General features: G+C 37.6%; 1 protein-coding gene across 24 annotated transcripts in view; it reads left to right on the top strand.

Moving 5' to 3' along the window:
* LOC109409788 (glycogenin-1) overlaps window positions 1-18,731 on the top strand; it is a 132,456-nt gene that overhangs the window by 60,580 nt on the left and 53,145 nt on the right. For 7 of the 24 annotated variants that reach the window (XM_029870348.2, XM_062854445.1, XM_029870356.2 and 4 more), the window contains 2 exons: window positions 4,426-4,795; window positions 14,217-15,296. In XM_029870348.2, the coding sequence (XP_029726208.2) occupies window positions 4,426-4,795; window positions 14,217-15,296 (1,450 nt within the window). Of the gene's footprint in view, window positions 1-4,425; window positions 4,796-6,144; window positions 6,339-13,445; window positions 13,771-14,216; window positions 16,033-16,287; window positions 16,626-18,731 lie in introns of those variants that run through there. The other 17 variants (XM_062854450.1, XM_019683375.3, XM_062854449.1 and 14 more) reach the window with 15 other exon arrangements.

Genomic DNA, 18,731 nt, shown 5'->3' with positions numbered 1-18,731 from the left:
CTGGAATACTCAGGGAATTTCTGGAGTACTCAGGGAAATTTTACTCCGATAAAAAAAAACATTGGGTCGTATGAACCTGGTAGTAAAAATCCATATAGAAATTTCGCTACAAGGATTTTTTTTTTCCAGAAATTCCGTCAGAATTTTTTTCTGGAACTTCTTTAAAAATACCTCCTGGAATGTCTCCCAGGATTTCTTATAAAATTCCTTCCGCATTTTTGACGCTATTTTTCTTGGTATTCCTTTCTGATTTTTTTCTGGAAAGGTATACTTCCGGATTCCTTCCAGGATTCCTGAATTCCAACCGATTTCTCCTGAAGTTTTTCATGGGGATGCTATTTGTTCTCAGAGTTCCTCCAGTGTTTTGCTCAAAGAAATCTTCGTAGGATTTCCACCAGAATTTATCCCGAATACTCTATAAGAATATCTGTCGGGATAAATCGTGAAATTTCTTTCGGCACTCCTCACGGAAATTTTACCCGATTCCTTCCGATGTTCTTCTTGGGACTTTCCCAGAAGATCTTCACAGAATGTCTTTCCGAGTTTTTAAAGGAGTTATTCCTGGGGTTTCTACTAAAGTTCCTCCAAGGGTTTCTGAAGGAGTTTTCATGAATTTAATGCAAGAGTTCCTCAAGAGATTTCTTTTATTTTTTTCCTGTGTTATCTTCAACCCATTGCTTTGGGCTTTCTTCGAGATGTTTTTCCTAGTCTCCTACAGGAATTTGTTAAAAGTTTTCGCGAGGTTTATTTTGAAGTTTTACCTGAGGTTTTTCTCGGAGTATCTCTTGAAACTTCTCTCAGAACATTCCTTCCGATGTTGTTCATGGGATGTCTCTCAGAGTTTTTCTTAATTTACCCTGAAATTTTCTCCTAAGATTTTTTTCCAGAGTGCCTTCTGGGATTTCAACAGGAGTTATTGCTGATATTTCTCATTGAATTCTCCTCTTGCATTCTTTCAGAGCCAGGCTGTTTCCTGTAGTTGTACCGGATTTCTTGCAGTGATCCACCTCAGAGTTCTTACAGATATTCTGCGCATTATTCTCAAAATTCTTCCCGAAATCTTTACCAGAAATTGTCCCGAGATTCTGGATACTCCTTTAGGGATTTCTCCCAAAGTAATTGCAGGGATTCTTCTACGGGTTTTCCTCAGGATGTCTCCTGAGATAACTTACGAAATACCTTATAGGAAATTCATGGAGAAATATTCGAGGGAGTTCAAATAAAATCTTGCGAGAAACTCCGCAAAGTGTTATTGAAAAAATCTCGACAGGAACGGGATAAGAAGCTATTCTCGTGAAAAATTTCATCGCTCGGAGCGGGAATCGAACCCTCATCCACCCGGGCTCCAACCGCATGGCTACGAGGTTCAACCAATGACATTCTTGAAGAAACTTTGAATAGTTTTGAATGGATCTTCAGGAGGAATCCAGCGAGAATCTCTTGAAGTATATCGGAAAACCTTTGTAAGAAATATCGGGACGTACTCAAACAGATATCTCGAGTGAAAGAATCCTGCAGAGAGCCAGGAAGAAACTTTGAAGAAATTTCAGGAATTATGCTCAGAAATCTTGATAGAATTTTTGAAGAGTAGTGGAACTTACGTATTTTCTGCAGATTTGTTCTCTTCGTCATGGGGGTTTTTTAAAACCTGTTGAACTCAGAGTTGGCATCAAATCCTTCCCAACCAAGCTGAATATGATCAAGTTTCAGGCAATTTGGCCGGCAGAAATCCCTCATGACGAAGAGAACAATACCCTAAGTCACCCTTTATAATTTTTAGAAAAAAAACAACCCAAGTTTTATAATATATTTAAGTTTATAATTCAAAACTTTCAAAATTTCATCTGGAAAAACCTGGAAAACTCAGGGAATTTTATTTTGAGTTATGAGTAGACACCCTGGAGTAATAAAAAGGTGTTTTCACTTCAAGTGCCATAACTTTTTCAAATTTCTTTTTTTTATGAATTTCTCACAAATTAAATTTCGAACAAACTCGTAGAACATCATTTTCTTCCAAAGTTACGCAAAATATGAGTTTTTGTAGACTTAATTTATTTTTTTCTAGCCTAGTGTGCATCCATTTTTATCACTTCACGAGAAAGGATAATGTACACCTGCCCCAAACACGTATCCCAGACAACCAATTCACACGTAAAACGAATTATTATTTATTTATCTTTATTAACGAGATTTTTAGCCATAGGCTAGTTCATCTCGGGACCCACGCTTTACTTCCCTTCCGAAGGAAAAACTCGCATTTTTAGCGAGTTTGTCGGGAGTGGGATTCGATCCCAGGTCCTCAGCGTGATGGTCAAGTGTTCTAACCATCACACCAGGTCCGCTCCACCACGTAAAACGAACTGCAACTAAGTGTAAAAGTTTCATCGCATAAAACGCTGCGAATATGCCCTATACATGCAAAAGTGGAAGCGATATGCGTGCATTGACGGAAGAAAGAGCGCTCTGTGAGTTGAAACGATATCTTCTGCAATTATCGATGATAGTACACATTGCGACGTAATCAATCATATTATGCGAGTTATTTTATTAAAACAAATAAAAAACAACTCACATTGCCCCCGGTGTCAAATTTATTACTTCTGGATTAGCTGCCGGTGCCTTAACACCACACAATTCTTGAGAAACCGGATGATACATTGCGATGCCATTCAATGTCTTCTAAAATAAAACTGACTTACCTGTGGTGTCCCAGTACGGGGTAGTTTGGCAAACAACGCGAGCCTGAACGCTAAATTTTGCATTTTTTTACAAGGGCTAGTTCAAAACACTTTGAAACTAATACACCAGAGCCACTCAAACAGTTATAATGATTTAATTTTAACACAAACGGTTCACTACCCAACGATTTTTCACTTTCTCGCTACGGATCCACAGTTCAACCACAATCAGACAGCAACTTTTTCAGTGTTATCACATTTCAAATCACATTATGTACGCATAACAGATTATCGTTTAAGGTGGTTTGTATTGAAATGTAAACATACTTGCTTGTACATTTCTGGAGCAACATTTGAAAATGGCATACAAGCATTGGTAAACAATGGCTTCACACATCGCTCCTGAGCCCCCATCAGCTTATTCAAACAAACTAAGACCGTTATCAGATAGAGCGAACATCGATCTTTCGGATAACTGTGTTTATTTGCGTGGGTGGGCTACTGTTATGCCCTACGGAGCGTTTTCAAAAAATGACACAAGACCTCTTGGGCACTTTTCAAATGTTGCTCCAGATTTATGTGAGTTAATCAACACACTAATGCAAGAAGAGCTGTCATAACTAAATAAAGTTCGCAAAACCATGCAAATTGCGAATTTGAATGTTATGTCATGAGATTGCTCGTGTTATTATGCGATTCAGTGTGGTTCATCGTAAACAACCATTAAAATGTCGGGTTTTGCGATGAATTTCGCTCTTTTGCTGCATTTGGTGTTTACATTTATGTGATTGTGAGGTATGTTAGTGATAATTTGATGACATCTATGCATTTTTATGCGAGTTCTGGTTGTCTGGGATCATTTTTCACTTTTTCCTTCGAACAATGCCACCCGCTGAGATCCCCATCGCAACTCCTCAAAAAAAAAACAAAAAAAAACTAAAAACTTGTAGTTAAGGGGTCCAGACGCAAAGGGGTATAAGTAACCATTTTTTAGATTTTGAACTTAACATATAAAACATTTTTCAAATTTCATGATTTCAAGCTTTCAGAAACTTTTTTAAGATCATTTTTACGAAGCTTAGAAAAATTACAATAAACATGATAAAAATTGGGTTTTTAGTAGTATTCTATGCAGGTTTTTTTTTTGGAGAGCCTATAAAGAGTGTTCTGGATAATCTCCAAATGATTGAAATATGGTATTACTCGGACCATCTTGAAGAATTTACCTCTGAGGAAGATACAATTCGGAAAATATTAAAAACATTCAAACACATTTAAACTAGGTACCACTAGCAGATTATATATTTTTTTCTTTTTTCGTCTTTACCACAGATCTTCACGCTATCGAAGAACTGGTGGGCAAATATTAAAAACTTACATAAACAATTTGTTCCAGAAAAGTTTTCTGGAGAAACTTTTAAAAAAACTTTTAGAAGTCTAAAGAAAGTAGTTTTTTTTTAAATGAGTCTGTGTATGATACTGCATATGAGTTAACACCAATCAAACCAATCCATCTCAACATCAATCAAGGTTGTGTTCTGTTATGTCGAATGTTACGTGTTTCATCTGGAGAATATGAGTGTTCATCACACATACACACGAAGAACATCCACAAAACCGAATCAAATCAGAAACCTCATTCATCTCGGGAAACGCCCTCTCAAGTGTGCGTTTGGCCCTTCCGGTTAGCAACTCCGTTTCAATCAATCCGTACTGTTTTGCTCTCTGATCCTTCCGTTCCGTATAGAGTGGCCTTGCTGGAGCGCTGTCGCAGCTACACCTTGGTGAGCCCAAGTCCACCGAGCAGGAAGTCTACGAAGAGCACATGCGCCGCCAGTGCTGGGAATCCGGTAACATCGACTACATGGGTCGGGACTCGTTCGAGAACATCTGGCGCCGCATCACGCAGACGGTCAGCGCGGGACCATCCCCGGTGGCCGAATCCGCCCAAACTCCGGCGGCGTCGACGACTCCACTGCGAGCCATCAGCCCAGCTCCTCCGCGTCGAAGCCGCTCGTCCAAGTCGCGATCGCGTTCGACCACACCGAAGCGGGATCCACGGGACCGTTCGCCAACGCCTCAGCCCGAGGACATCGTCCCGGTCGAGAAGAAGGAAGGTAATTGACCATACGCTTTACGCCAGCCGGCGGCGGTCGTACCCGCTCGGCAGCTTTTCACAAGATTTGGCCCCAAATTGGACTTGCTTCTTTGCTGTTTTTCTTTCCGCACTACCCGGCGACCTGGTGGCGGTGGTGGACATAACTACCGCCGTGTGCAGGATTCAGCAGGAAGCCGTGAGAAAGCTTGCTGGACGATGACTTCCGGCGACGATCGGCGGCAGATGACCAGTGCGGACATGTCTAGCGAACGCCTTCGGAAACTGGGTAGGATCGCTAGGCTGTCCCGCAGGGCATCGCCGGTCCGCAGTCGAGGCTCGGAACTGGTCAAACAGAGCAAGCATATCGGCGGCAACCACTGCCAAATCCTGTACTCGAGGGTCGCAGCAAGCTATTACTAATCTGAATTACTTTTTATTGATCATAGTAACCCATCCGTGGTAACAATTAAGGCTTTATTGTGACGATCAAGAAGTTTTAAAGCTGATTTAAAGCCATGATAAAACCAAAAATGTTACTTGAACAACCCCAAGAATCCAACCACACCCGCCTATCCTGTAGCTACGAAACAACTCCGTTCGTTCAACGAACATTCATACACAGATAGAATCAACACTTACACAACTGCATCAACGATGGGAAGACCTGTAATTGCATGTGGTCGATCGCACAAATACGTACAAAGCATATCTGCAGTGGAGCCTAATTGCTTTTATAATTTTATAATTACATAAATTTCAATTGAGTTTCAAAATATCATGTAAACTAAGTTGAAAAATAAATTACCGAAATTCGGTAGGAAATCAAGTGTTGGTACCAATTGTCAACATATATTTTCTTTTGTCAAAATGTATATACTGATTCGGCAATTTTGTGTAATCTGGTTTGAATACTATTTGAAAAACGGATAATTGATTTTAAAGCAATTGGGTTCTCCAGAGTAACAGTGAAGGTTAATATCACATGGCTATAGAACAAATCATCAAAATAGAGCTGCTTGTAGTAAAATAAATCAAAATTAGACTATAACTGATTGAAATTGGTCCAAGTGTGCCATAGTTCTCATTACAGTTCAATTTCCCTTACGTATTCCCATTCTAAGTCATACATATACGTTGGTAGTCCTAACACGACCTCTTATCATTATTGATTTGCCCTGCCATAATGCATTTTATTTTCGTTCGTTCATGTCCATGTATGCTTCGTGCTCAAAACCCAAAATGCCTGACAATGGAAAACAAAGTGCAAGCGAAAGTAGTTGTAGAAATGTCATGCCATTTGTTGACAATAATTACGTCACGCTGCTTTTGGATTGTTTGCTAAAAGTCATTTTATTCAAACAAATTTAGGAAACGAAATTACAAATGATTGAAAGAAACGAAAAAAAGCAACAAATCGTAGTGAAATGTGAAAAAAAGATATTTAGATATAGACGAAAAAATATTCATATAGTTTAATACATGTGTGATCGACAGCAAACACATACACAAACAAACAAGCTGAAAAACAAATAGATACAATAAACGAATTCATTGTTGAGGAACTGTTCGACTACCATGTTTTTTCCCCTGGATCTGTTGTTTCGAAAGCAGTGTCTTCATCATGTGTCATCATACTGGGCTCACCAATACATATACATTTACTTTAACTTTATACAATGTACGCTACTTACCCGGTACTCAGTCACTCATACAAGTTCGCTACTCTGTTTGTGTCATTTTGTGTTTCCGTCTTTTCTCTAATATATGTTTGTGTGCGTCCTAGAAGCCGAGCGTGTTCGTATTTGTAAAACTCAGGTGGAAATTTTTGGTTTTTCCATGACACTACTTACTTTGAAAAATCATAACTCAAGAACGAAGCATCGTAGAAACAAAGTGTTTTTTAGAAAATGAAAGCAAATTTTCTCAGAAATCCAAAAAAAATATGAACTGGATAAAGTTTTCCACGGTTAGGAAATTTCGTAAAGAAAAGCCGGAAAAACTATGCCCAAACTCGTGCAATATTTTCGAAAACATATTTTCGAGAAGGTTATTTTATAAGCTTTAATCGCTGAAATTTTTGGAATGCACTTTTTTTCGTTTTTGAGTTATGGCCAATTTTGTTGAAAAATGTCCAAATGTATCATATAAGCCTTTTCTTTGAAAAATAATAACTCAGGAACGAAGCATCGTAGAAACAAAGTTTTTTTTAATGAAAATGAAAGCAAATTTTCTCAGGATTAAAAAAAAATATGAAGTGGAAAAAGTTTTCCACCGTTCAAAAAGAAAAGCCGGAAAGACTATTGCCGAACTCGCGGAAAATTTTCCAGAAACGCCCAAGCGATTTTTTCACGGATCCTTCTGAAAGATCCTAAAATTTTCTTCAGGGATATCTGTAGAATTTCCTCCAGAGAAAACCACAGAAATTTTCCTAGGGGTCCTCCAAATTTGACGAGAACTTTTACGTTGGAAAAACTTGCATGCAATACTTGAGAAATTAATACAAGTATTTTTTTTATGAAATTCCTCCAGCATTTTTTCAGACATAAGTTGTAGGAGTCGGTCAGAAATTCGTCCCGATTTTTATTTAGATACTTATTCCGGGATACCTTTGAATATTCTCTCAGAGTTCCTTTAGAGATCATTTGGTATGTTTTTCAGATAAACTTACGAAAATTTCTTCAGAAATTCATCCAGGATGTTTCGGATTTTTTTCTACGCAGTCCTACACCAATTTCTCCAGGAAATCCTTCTCGGATCATTTCAAATAATCTTCTAAGGATTTGTTAGGATATTTTCTTAAGGAATTGTTTTAAAATTTCCTCTGGCAATTCCTTCACCAACTTCACTGGAAAAGTAATTTCATATATTTTTTTTTAAATACTGCATGGCTTCAGAAATTCTTCATGAGATTCCTCCAGAAATTCCGTGAAGTATTCCCTTAAAAAAGTGTAGAATTATTTTTAATTTAAAATACCCATTAATAAAAATATAAAAAACATCCCTTGAAGGTTTTCATCAAGGGACTTCTTCCAGAGAAATTCTTCCAGGCTTTTAGGAAATTTTCTAGGGATTTTTTCAGAAAAAAGTCTAAAGATCCCTTCAGATTTTTTTCCCCAAGTTTTCCATTATAAAGTCTTCCACACACTTCTTAAAAATTTCCTTCGGGGATTTTTTAAAAGAAAATCTCTCAGGGATTTATTTGGAATTCGTAGAAAGTCGTTCAGAAATTCCACTCTTTCAGAAATTTCATGAGACGCTATTTTATAAAATCGTCAATGGGTTGCTCCACAAATGCATCCAAGAATTTCTACAGTGTTTCCTTCAAGAACTTCACCGGAGATATGCCAGAAGTTTCTTTAAAGATTTGCTTAGCAAAATTTCCTCAAATTTCTCAGCAAATTCTCCATAATTTCCTGTAGAAAATTCTTAAAGGATTCCTTCAGAAATACCTCCAACTTCAAAACATCTTCCAGGGTTTCAACAAGAATATTTTGCAGGAACTGCTTTACAAATGTCTCTTAGCAGTCCTGGGATTTTTTTTTAAACATTTCATAGCATCCCTTATAAATTTCTCCAAAGTTGTCTTTGGAAATTCTTCAATAGATTCCATTATATTACAAAATATTCTAGAATTCTTTGTGAAATGATTCAGGGATTATTTTATGAAAACCGTCCACAGATTCCTTCAACAATTTGTTCAGGGATTCAATAATTAAAATCTTGTATGGGTTGCTTCAAAAGTTTCTCCATGAACTTCTTCAAAAATGAATCCAAAGTTTTCTTCAGAAATTCCCCCAGAGATTTCTCACTTATTTAAACCTTCCATGGATATTATCAGAAATCTTTCCGGTGATTCTTTCGACGAACTTTACGTCATAAATTCTTCCAGAGATTTCTTTAAAAATTCCTTCAAATGTTACTTAAGTTTTTGTAGAGATTATTTAAAAAAAACCTGAATTCCTTTCTAAATTGTTTCATGGAATCCTCAAAAAAAAAAAAATCCATGTATTGTTTTAGAAAATCTTCCACAGATTTGTTCAGAATTTACTACGTGAATTCTTTCATACTTTAAGAAATTTCTCCAGTGGTTTTATTTTTAAATTTTCAATGGTTTCTTGAAGAAACTCCACCATGGATTTAAGAATTTCTTCTATACTTTCAGAAAATCTGTAAGGCATTCCTTGAAAAATTTCCCCGCGAATACCTTCACAGATTCTTTCGGAAGTTATTCCAGTGGTTTCTTTAGAAATTCTGCTATGAATTTAGCCAGGGATTTCACTGGAAATTAAAAAAAAAATGTATCCGAAAAGAATAAAGGAAATCCTCCAAAGATTCCTAAATGATTCCTTTTTGTGATTCCAGGAGGATTCTTCCAGGGATTCCTACAGTCATTCGGGGATTTCTCAACCTATGTTTTCAAAAAACCTTTCAAGATTTCCTTCAAAAATATTTCGAGAAATACCCAAGAAATTCTCTCAGGAATTCGTTCAGGCACTTCTCCAGAAGTATTTTACTACGAATTTCAACACGATTGTTTTCAGAAATTTATAATGAGATTTTTTTTATTATTTGCAGAGGTTTCTTCATTTGTTGCTCCAGATATTCCTGCAGAAATTCTCCCAGACAATTGTCCAGCAATTTTATTAAAATATTTCACCAGAAATTCTTCTGAAAACATCTCTAGAGTTATATTTTGGAATTCCACCAGGTGTTTCCCAAATAGTTTTTTGGCGGTGTCCAGTGGAGCCTTGTGGCCCTGCAATTAGCGTGTTCTTCCAGGGATTCTTTCAAGAATTCTTCCTAAGATTGCTACAGGAATTTGGCTAGAAATTTCTTCTGAATTTCCTTCGGAAATTCATTTAGAAATTTCTCAAGAAATCCATTTAGCAATACCTTTGAAGATTTCTTCGAAAATATCTCCAAGGACTTATTCAGTATTCCAAGGATTTGATTAGGAATTTCAGCAGGGATGTTCCTAGGACGCGATACTGGAATTACTTTCTTCAACTTCAATATCACGCCTAAATACAAATTATTCCAGGGAAACCACTCCATGAAAGAAAAAACAAAACTATTCTTAAGATAACTCCAAGTTTTTTTTAGAATTTATTTCTTCCCCTGTACTGCTCAAGAATTTTCTTCATGATTATCACCGACACAAATTACTTCAGGGATTCTTTCAAGATTTATTCAAATTTTTACAGATTTTTTTATAGAAAGAAGATTCTCGCAGGATTTTCTAGAATCATTCAAGCTAGAATTGCCCCAAACATTGCTCCAGTGTATATATAAAATGCATTCCTGCTCATGTATTTCTTTGAAAATTTCTCCAGGGTCCTTCAGAGATTATTTCCGGCATTTCTCCCGGAATTTTCTTTGGGTCTTCTCAAGATGTTTCTCAAGATTTTTTTTCAAAAGATCAATCTTAAAACTGGTCCACGAGTTTCTTCAGAAATTACTCTTGGGATTCCTTTGGGAAATTCCTTTAAGGATTGCTACGGAAGTTCGTGCATTGTTCTTTCATGTGTTTCTTCAAACATTTCTGTAAGAATTTCCTTCAGGAATATTATCAGAATTCTTCAGAACATTTCTCAAGAAATTTCTCAAAGGATAACTCAAGGAGTTCCAACAAAGATTTCTTCAAAAGACGCAATTCCAGGAGATTTTTTTTTGGCAGTTATCCAGATATTAATTCAAAAATTCCTGTAGGGGTTTCCTTTAAAACTGCAGATCTTTTTCCAGCAACTCTTTCCTGAATAGTTGTTGTAATTTCTCCAGGTCTTATTCCATATATTCAGAGAAGAAAATCTCAATAGATTCTGGAAATTTTTCAGAAGCTTCTCCAGGTATTCATCTATTTTTTATTCAGAAATTTCTCCAAAGAATCTCCCAGCAATTCTTGCAGAAATTATTCCAGAATCTATTACTTGGCCTTTTTTTATAAAAAAAACATCAACCAATGGAAAACCATCCATGAATACCTGTAGAGGGTTTTCCTGTTCTTCCAGGTATTCTTTCAAAAATCACCTTTTCAGAAATTCATCCAAAAGTTCCCTATTTTTTCTCCGGGATGTATTTTGTTTTTCAGAAGTTTTCCCTTCAAGAATTATTTTTCAGAGATTTTTAAGTAATTTTCCCTGAAGAAATTGCATAAGACATTCTTCTATGAAATCGTTCAGAGATATCTCCAGGAGTTCTTCAAAGGAATCCTTTAGAAATTCCTCCTGGAATCCCTCACAAATTTATTGACAGATTTTTATAAGAATTCTACCAGTATCTTTGTCCGCAATTCTGCAGGAATTTTGGTAGATATTTTAAAGAGATTCCTTCAAAAATTTCTCTACGGATTTCTGCAGAAATCCTACCAAAAAATTTAGAGAATTTTTCTCTTGAAATTATTTTAAGTGTTCATCAAGAAGTTTCTCATGACTATGAAATTAGGATGTTCTCTTAAGAAGTTTCTTCAGGTACTTTCGCAGGAATTTTTGTCCAGGAATCGGTCCATAAAACTTTCAAGAATTTCTTCAAGGAATCTCCAAAGTTATAACACAAGGAGTTTTTTTAAAGAAAGGAATTTCTTCAGAGAATCATCCAGAGATTTTGTTAGAATTTCCTTCAGAAGAATCGCTTCCAGACATTTTTCGTGCAATTTCTGGAAGAGCTTCAAAAAATTCCCTGGAAGAATATCTGAAACAATCCCTACATGAATATTTGGAGGAACCCCAGCCGATATTTCTGACGGAGCCACAGTAGCAATTTCTGAAAAGATCGTTTAAGAATTTCTGCAAGCATCACAAAAGGAATTTCTCATTGAATTCTTGGAGACCTCAGAAGAAATTCCAAAGAAATCTCAGTTGATTTTTTTTAAATAAATTTTTCGTTGAATTTCTGTGTAAAATTCCACGAAATCTCGTATTGAAATCTTGAAGAAATTCCTCAAACTCTGAAGAATTCCTGACGAAATTTTAGAGGGGGATTTTCTGAAAGAATATTTGACTTCAATTGTGAATGTGTCGTCAAAGCCTCCATTTTTAGTCAAATAGACTAGAAAAGGTTCCTAAAACCTTATGATGATTATAAAATCTCCAGAAGACTTATTAGTGTCATCAAAATGTTTCTTGGGCTTGGGCGGAATTCCAAGAAAAGTTTATTAAGTAATCCTTAAGAAAATTCCTGAAGAAATCCTTTAATGAAACTACTATACTGATGAAATACCTATACGATTTTTATAAATGAATCTGCAAGATTTTTCGAAGAAATCACTGGAAGAGTTCAGGAAAAAATCTTTTGAAAGAATTTCTGAAGTAATTCTCAAAAACACCCTGGAAGAATTTCCTAAGAACACTTTGGAAGAATTCATGAAGGAGTCAGTGGCAGATTTTCTGAAGAAATCCGTGAAGAAATTTCTGAACTTTTTATTTCCTGAAGAAATCCGATGATGATTTCCTGAAAGAGTTCTCGTACGGAATTTCAAAAGAATTTATTGAGGCATTACTGAGGAAACTCATGGAAGCTTTCCAGTGGAGTTCTTGAAGCAGTTTTTGAAGGATCCTGTAGAGGTAATTCTAAAGGAAATTCTAGAGCAATTTCTAAATACATGGCAGATGTTCTAAAAAAACTTTCGTAAGGAATCCGTGGAAGATTTTTCAAGTTTTTCCAAAGGAATCCGGAAGGAATCCAAGGAAAGATTTATAAGGTTTTTTTTTTGGCATACTATTTGTGATTTTCTTGGGCCATACCTTTGTAAATTCCTTCAGGAATTCTTTTTGCAATTCATTTGTGATTTTCTTTAGTAATGCCTTTGAAGTTGTTTCGTCAATTTCTTTGGTAACTCCTTTGGACATGCCTTCGGCTATTTTTGTGTAAACAATTATGTTGAAACATCTTTCGGTACTTCAAAAACTTTACAGGCAACAGAAGCTCTTGCGACGTTTATTTGAAAATTCCGTGGGCAGTCATGTTAGAAATACCTTCCACAACTCTTTCGGCATACTGTTTGTGAATTCCTTCGGCACTAAAAGTGATTCTTTCCTGCCTAACCGGAGATATTTCCGAAAAACTGCTTAAGAGATTCCCAATGCCCAAAGAAATTAGGAAATTCTGAAGAAATTTCGGGAAAAACCCTCTCAAAATATCCAAAAAGTTGAAAATACGTTATTTTGTGAAGATTTCTTAGTTTCTAAGTTTCACACTTCTCATGAGTTATTGAGGAATCAAAATAAGACTAGGAGTCGAAGATATGATGAACGATAAATTTTCACAATAAAATAGAATGAGTTCTTCCCTATTATTCTCAACACCAACAGAGTAGCGAATTCAAAACCCAAAAACGCCACAATCTACCTTTTCTCCCTTTTCATTGTCCCTCTCTTCCCGCATTCTTCCCTGTTGGTTGCGTTTGTATGAGTATGCGCGTGCCTGTGTGCGTGAGTGCGCGCCAACAATAAACCATTGCTCTTGCTCGTTGCGGTTTTTCTTCTCCTATTCACTTCGTTCGTGTTTGTTGTTCCGTTATTTTTCTCTTCTCTTTCTCCTAAGTAAGTACTTCGCTTGCGCCGCGAGGCATAACAAAAAAAAAAAACAAATCAAAATCATGTTTTGGAACCTGGATCAAAAACTAAAGTTTGGTTTTTCTTTTTCTCCTAACTCTTCTCCCCTCCCGAACTCAGGGCTCGCCGTTGACGCTGCGGCACCGAAGAATTCTAACAAATCGACCGATAACTAGTAGTAGTAGAAGAGATCTAGGTTTTGAGCGTAGATATTCGAAAGGAAACCAAAACGCACAGTGTACACAAATACTCGTATACTTGAACTAACCCGCGTCCAAGTCAGTATACATTATCAGAGAAGATGAGAGATAAAGATTTTGGGGCCTGGGGCCTTTGTCGTTACAACAACCGATGTGATGAAGTAGGTATAGTCAACGAGTGACGGAGAACAGATTACAGGGGTGATAATAATCTAGTACTGCATTTCCCTAGTGAACAGATAGCGCAACGAGGTCACAACGAGGTCTGTTGTGGTGTCCGTGTTTGGGAAAATCGCGTTGAATGATAGAGAGAGGGGATTGCTTAGTTTATCGAATTGATTGTGTGATGATTCTTCTATGTTTTACTAACGTCGATTGTTATTTATCTTTAATTTGTTTAATCTTTGTTTGTGCTCGTGTTTGTGAACTCCAGGAAACGTCGTGTGTTCATTTTATGTGACAAAAAATAGGGAAATAATAAATCAGTTGAAATATAACCGAACGAGGTACTAAAACGTTTATTTTTGTTTTTCTCATACCTCCCTTTCCGAACTAAATGAAAACAAAATGGTCGATTGGTCATATCTGGTCATCTTGGTGCTACCGTTTCATGTGTTCGTCCTGCATTGCATCCGTGTCACTGCAACCAATTCGTCACAAATTCCTGTCCAAAATCTATTCCCGCGTCCAGTTCAAATTGAAGCATCGATCCAAGAGGAAGAAGACAATTTGAATGTTGCGTCACTGGACGAAAGTGCCGCCGAGTGTCGGAAACTGCCACCGCCGGTCCAGTACGATCCAATGACCAGTACGACCACACTGACCAAAAAAGTTTTTGCAGGTTATCAGCAGATCATTACCACCAAAACCCCAGAAGGTAAAACCCGTACCCGCACCAAAACCGTGTACGATCCCAGCGTAGATGACGAAGATGTAGTCGACGGACCAATGTTCGTAACCTCTGCTACAGTTGCCGAAAGCCGAATCAAGCCTGCTATGCCGCTAGTGGAACCTGAAACGGAAGTAATAACTGCATCGGTTACTTCGATCAGCCCAGCAGTTACGCCTACTTTGAAAACCACACCTGTAACGCCTACCGCGATCACCACGTCAGTCCCAACTGCTCCGAAAGCATCGCCCGCCCCTCCTACTTCGAAAACCACGCCCCCTCCAGCTCCGGTTCCTGAATCGGAGAAAAAGCCGACCCCGTCCCGCGCCTCGCCCCGGCCTCAGCTAGAACAGCAGGTCGCACAGGAATCGATGGCAGGTAAAGAACCCAGTGTCGAACCCATTAAAACAGTTCGTCGTAAGCGACTCGCGTCACCACAAGCCCCATCCGCAGTTACCACTTCTACCGCCACACAAACAACTGCATCCACAAAGCCCAAAACAAAATCAAAGTCAACCGTTGCGCTCAAGACCGCTTCGGCAGTTGCCAAGACGACCACTCCTTCCCCATCGACACCCGCCAAACCCAAAGCTACGCCACAAGAGCCTACTAAGACAAAGCCGGCTACGCCATCGCAGTCGCCTGCCCCATCCAAAAGCCAATCATTGCCATCGCCATCATCCTCAGTGTCATCCCCACCACCACCACCACCAACTTCAAACCTCTCGTCAACGAACGGCCGGCCAAAGCCAACGAAGAAGTCTATCGAGGAGATCGAAACCGCTCCGCTGACGGCCAACGATGAACTGGACAATGACAGTGCACCCGTCACGCCCCAGGTGCCGCCTCGTCGCAAGCGGGAAACCAAGGTCTCCCGAATAGGTAAAGCTCAGAAGTAGTAGCAGCGCCAGAGGCGCTCTAGTACTACACTACGCCATTGATGCCATTCTCCAAATGTTATCGCATTGTTTTGTTTACGCGAAACCTTTCGTTTTACCACTATTGCTCGTTCTGCAAAACGTTTACTACTTTTACATTTCTACACGCTACACCAATACACGTGTAAATACCAAAGCCAGCGTCACGGTCGCTATTGTTGTGTCTAAGTTTTAAGTTCCTCTTTTTTCTAGATCTAAGTAAGCCACGTTTATCTAATCCACATAGATAGTGTGAAGTGTGACAAAAGGGGAGAGAAAATATGTAAAACTCATCGTTTCGGACAGAATGTTTCTCTCGAAGACTTTTAATTTTTCTCCCTTTTTTCTACTCAATTAGATTTTAATCAGATAGAAATTTGTTTTCAAAGTGTTAAAAAAGTTACAGCTATTCCTTATAATACTCAAACGCTTTCTTCTTTTTTCTCTCTCTTTCATCCCTCATTTTTCACATTCGCGCTGTTTGCGATGGCTCACAAACCTTTTTATCTATTGTTTATCACTAATCTTTCCAATCCGTCAAAACAAATCTCCAACTTACCGATAAAAACACACTAACCAAAGCTACCAAAGCGAAGAAATCTACTTTTACGAATCTTTTCCTCTCGTGTCTACCGTGTGCGAAACGAAATGGGATAAGATAAGACAATAAAGACAAGAAACGATCAAACTGAAACACTGAACTTTTGTTTTCGTTTATTTCTTTACCTCTTGAATCGCCTTTGTCTGTTTGTCGTTTCGTTTTTGTTCTACCCTTCACAGTGTAACATTTTGAAAACAAATTTGTACCTGTTTCTTATAGATCTGATGTGTTCTGTTCGTGTAAACCGCCTTTTCCTTTGTACAAAATTAGTGCTTTTAGTGTGTTGTTATCCTCTGTTCTTTTTTTTTCTTCTTGTGTTCTTTTCTTTTCCTTCTCTTTTCTTTCTTCTTCGTAGCGAAATTCTTCCGCACCTTCTGTACGATACTGTGAGATACCACCACCACCAAAACCAACATCGCAACTTACCAACCAAGTGCCTTCTTATCCGACCTAACCAAAAAACAAACCCGCGCTAAAACCCCTTGTATATAGTATACCAAAACCGCCAAAACCTATTAACCAATCGACCAGTCACCCGCCCCAGTTGTCTAAAAAAGGCTGTTGTAGATAGATAGGACTTTCCAATTGCGCCACCAGTCAGTAGTGGCTTAGAGCGTAACCGTAATACAACAAAAGTGAAATACAATGTGCATTTCTGTTGTGGATACTCTATTTCTCTCTCAGGTAAAAGAAGCTAGTCTGAGTTGATAACCTTTACACGTCCGTTTTGAAGTTCCCTGTTTGGTTTCCTAGCGTTTGTCTGTTGTCATTTTCCATTTCCAATTTGTTTCCCAAATGTAGGTCTTGTTTCACTGGTGTCCCCAATATCTCTCGTTCAACTAGTGTTTTTTAAAGCACTCTTTCCACTACTCGTTACATATTCTATTATTTGAGTTTTTTATGATACTTCCAAGATTTTAACCCTATAATTCGACGGTCTTCTTCAGGGGTGAGAAATATCTTGAAATTTTGTGGGAAATCATGTTATGATTTTTAACTTTTGTGCGAATATTTATCCTAGAGGCAGTGAAATCAACAAATAACAAAATTCTGTTTTCATGACATTTCTCAACCCTGGTCCGTTAATTTCAGATTTATGGAGAGTTGATTGTACTTTGATTACAGTTTCTAAGCTGTAAAAATTTCTTCGTTAACCATGTAATTATGAATATTTTGCTTTCTTATTGTACACTTTTTAAAGAGCGTACTCGTTCTAAAATCGGTGATAGTATAAACAAAAATGTAGTGTAATATCACGCACGTAAGTAAACACAATTTCTTCAATACCAATGTATTTTGAAATTAGGCCGGACCAAATTTCATATTTTTCTTTTGTCACAGTGCTCGTTGAATCATCAACGTATTTATTTTAAGAAATACTCAAAGAACACTCAAACAGTTAGATAAAATCGTTAAACTCATAGGGTTTGTCAAGAAATCTTCTATTAATTTTTACCATAAAATTTTAGAAACCAAGCTCCAAGCTTTCCCCATTAAAGCAGGGTCTGGCTTTATTCAAGCGAAAGGGACCTATGTTGGGCTCTTGGCCTGCAGACTAAGTTTCGTTTCAATTTTACAGACTAATGTTTTCTATTTGTAGAGCCTCGTAGCCGTGCGGTTAAGGTCATCAAGCTTCTAATCGCACCATGCTATGGGGTGAGGGTTCGATTCCCACTCCGGGCGATGAAACTTTTCGTGAGAATAGTTTCTTCTCCGTATCCACTGCACAGTGGGAAAAATCGACCCAAAAAACGGATCTTTTATCGCCGCTAGTTTCGGTACGTGAAGTTGACCATTTCTGACGTAAAAAAATACGAGAAATCGATTGGTGCTAAATTCATTCACCGCACGGTACGGGAAGTGATCCATTTTGCCCCATTTTGCCTTTTTTCATACAAAAAGAGAATCAAAATGTACTTTCAAACAACTAGCACGACTGTAGATCGTTGAAAATAGCTGTATGTGTAATTAGATGTCAATAGAAATCATAAACATACATGAAAAATCCTTTTAAATGCTTATTTTGCCCCATATGCCCCAACAACTGCTAGAAATTGTGAATTTTACATAAATATGAATAGATTTTTAATGTTACTGATTTGAATTTGTTTTTTTTTTCGCTTAAACAAAGAGCACTAGATCTGTTATCACCAGAATCATCTTGTGGAGCGGACCTGGTGTGATGGTTAGAACACTTGACTATCACGCCGAGGACCTGGGATCGAATCCCACTCCCGACAAACTTGCAAAAATGTGAGTTCTTCCTTCGGAAGGGAAGTAAAGCGTGGGTCCCGAGATGGGGGCTAAAAATCTCGTTAATACAGATAAAAAAAAAGAATCATCTTCAGTAGTTGTGCAATTTACCCCATTTTGCCCTATTATCATAGAAAAATGAGATTTAAAATGTATTTATAAGAAATAGATACTGCTATGGAAAATTGACATTAGTTCTGATTGCAATTGTAAGCTAACAGTTATCATGCACATATATTGAATATATTTTCCCTATTTTACCCTACATTCCCCTAAAACTGCTGAATGATAACATTTTTTGTATTGTTTTGTAATGTCACTGGTTGCAATACACGAAGTCCTGGATCATTTTTATATATATACAAATACGGTTTATCAATTAGCTTTAGAATCATTCACGGGAGGGTACAAATAGTTGTCCATTTTACCCCAATTTGCCCTGATATGTTGTCGCCTCATGAATTAATTGATTTCCCACATTTGCTTATGTCCGAATTGATGGACTTTTGGTACTGAAACCAATGTAATCAAAAGGACAGTTAAGAA

Source organism: Aedes albopictus, chromosome 2 (genome assembly GCF_035046485.1).
Source record: "Aedes albopictus strain Foshan chromosome 2, AalbF5, whole genome shotgun sequence".
Classification (NCBI taxonomy): domain Eukaryota; kingdom Metazoa; phylum Arthropoda; class Insecta; order Diptera; family Culicidae; genus Aedes; species Aedes albopictus.
This window is presented reverse-complemented; position numbering and strand designations above follow the sequence as displayed.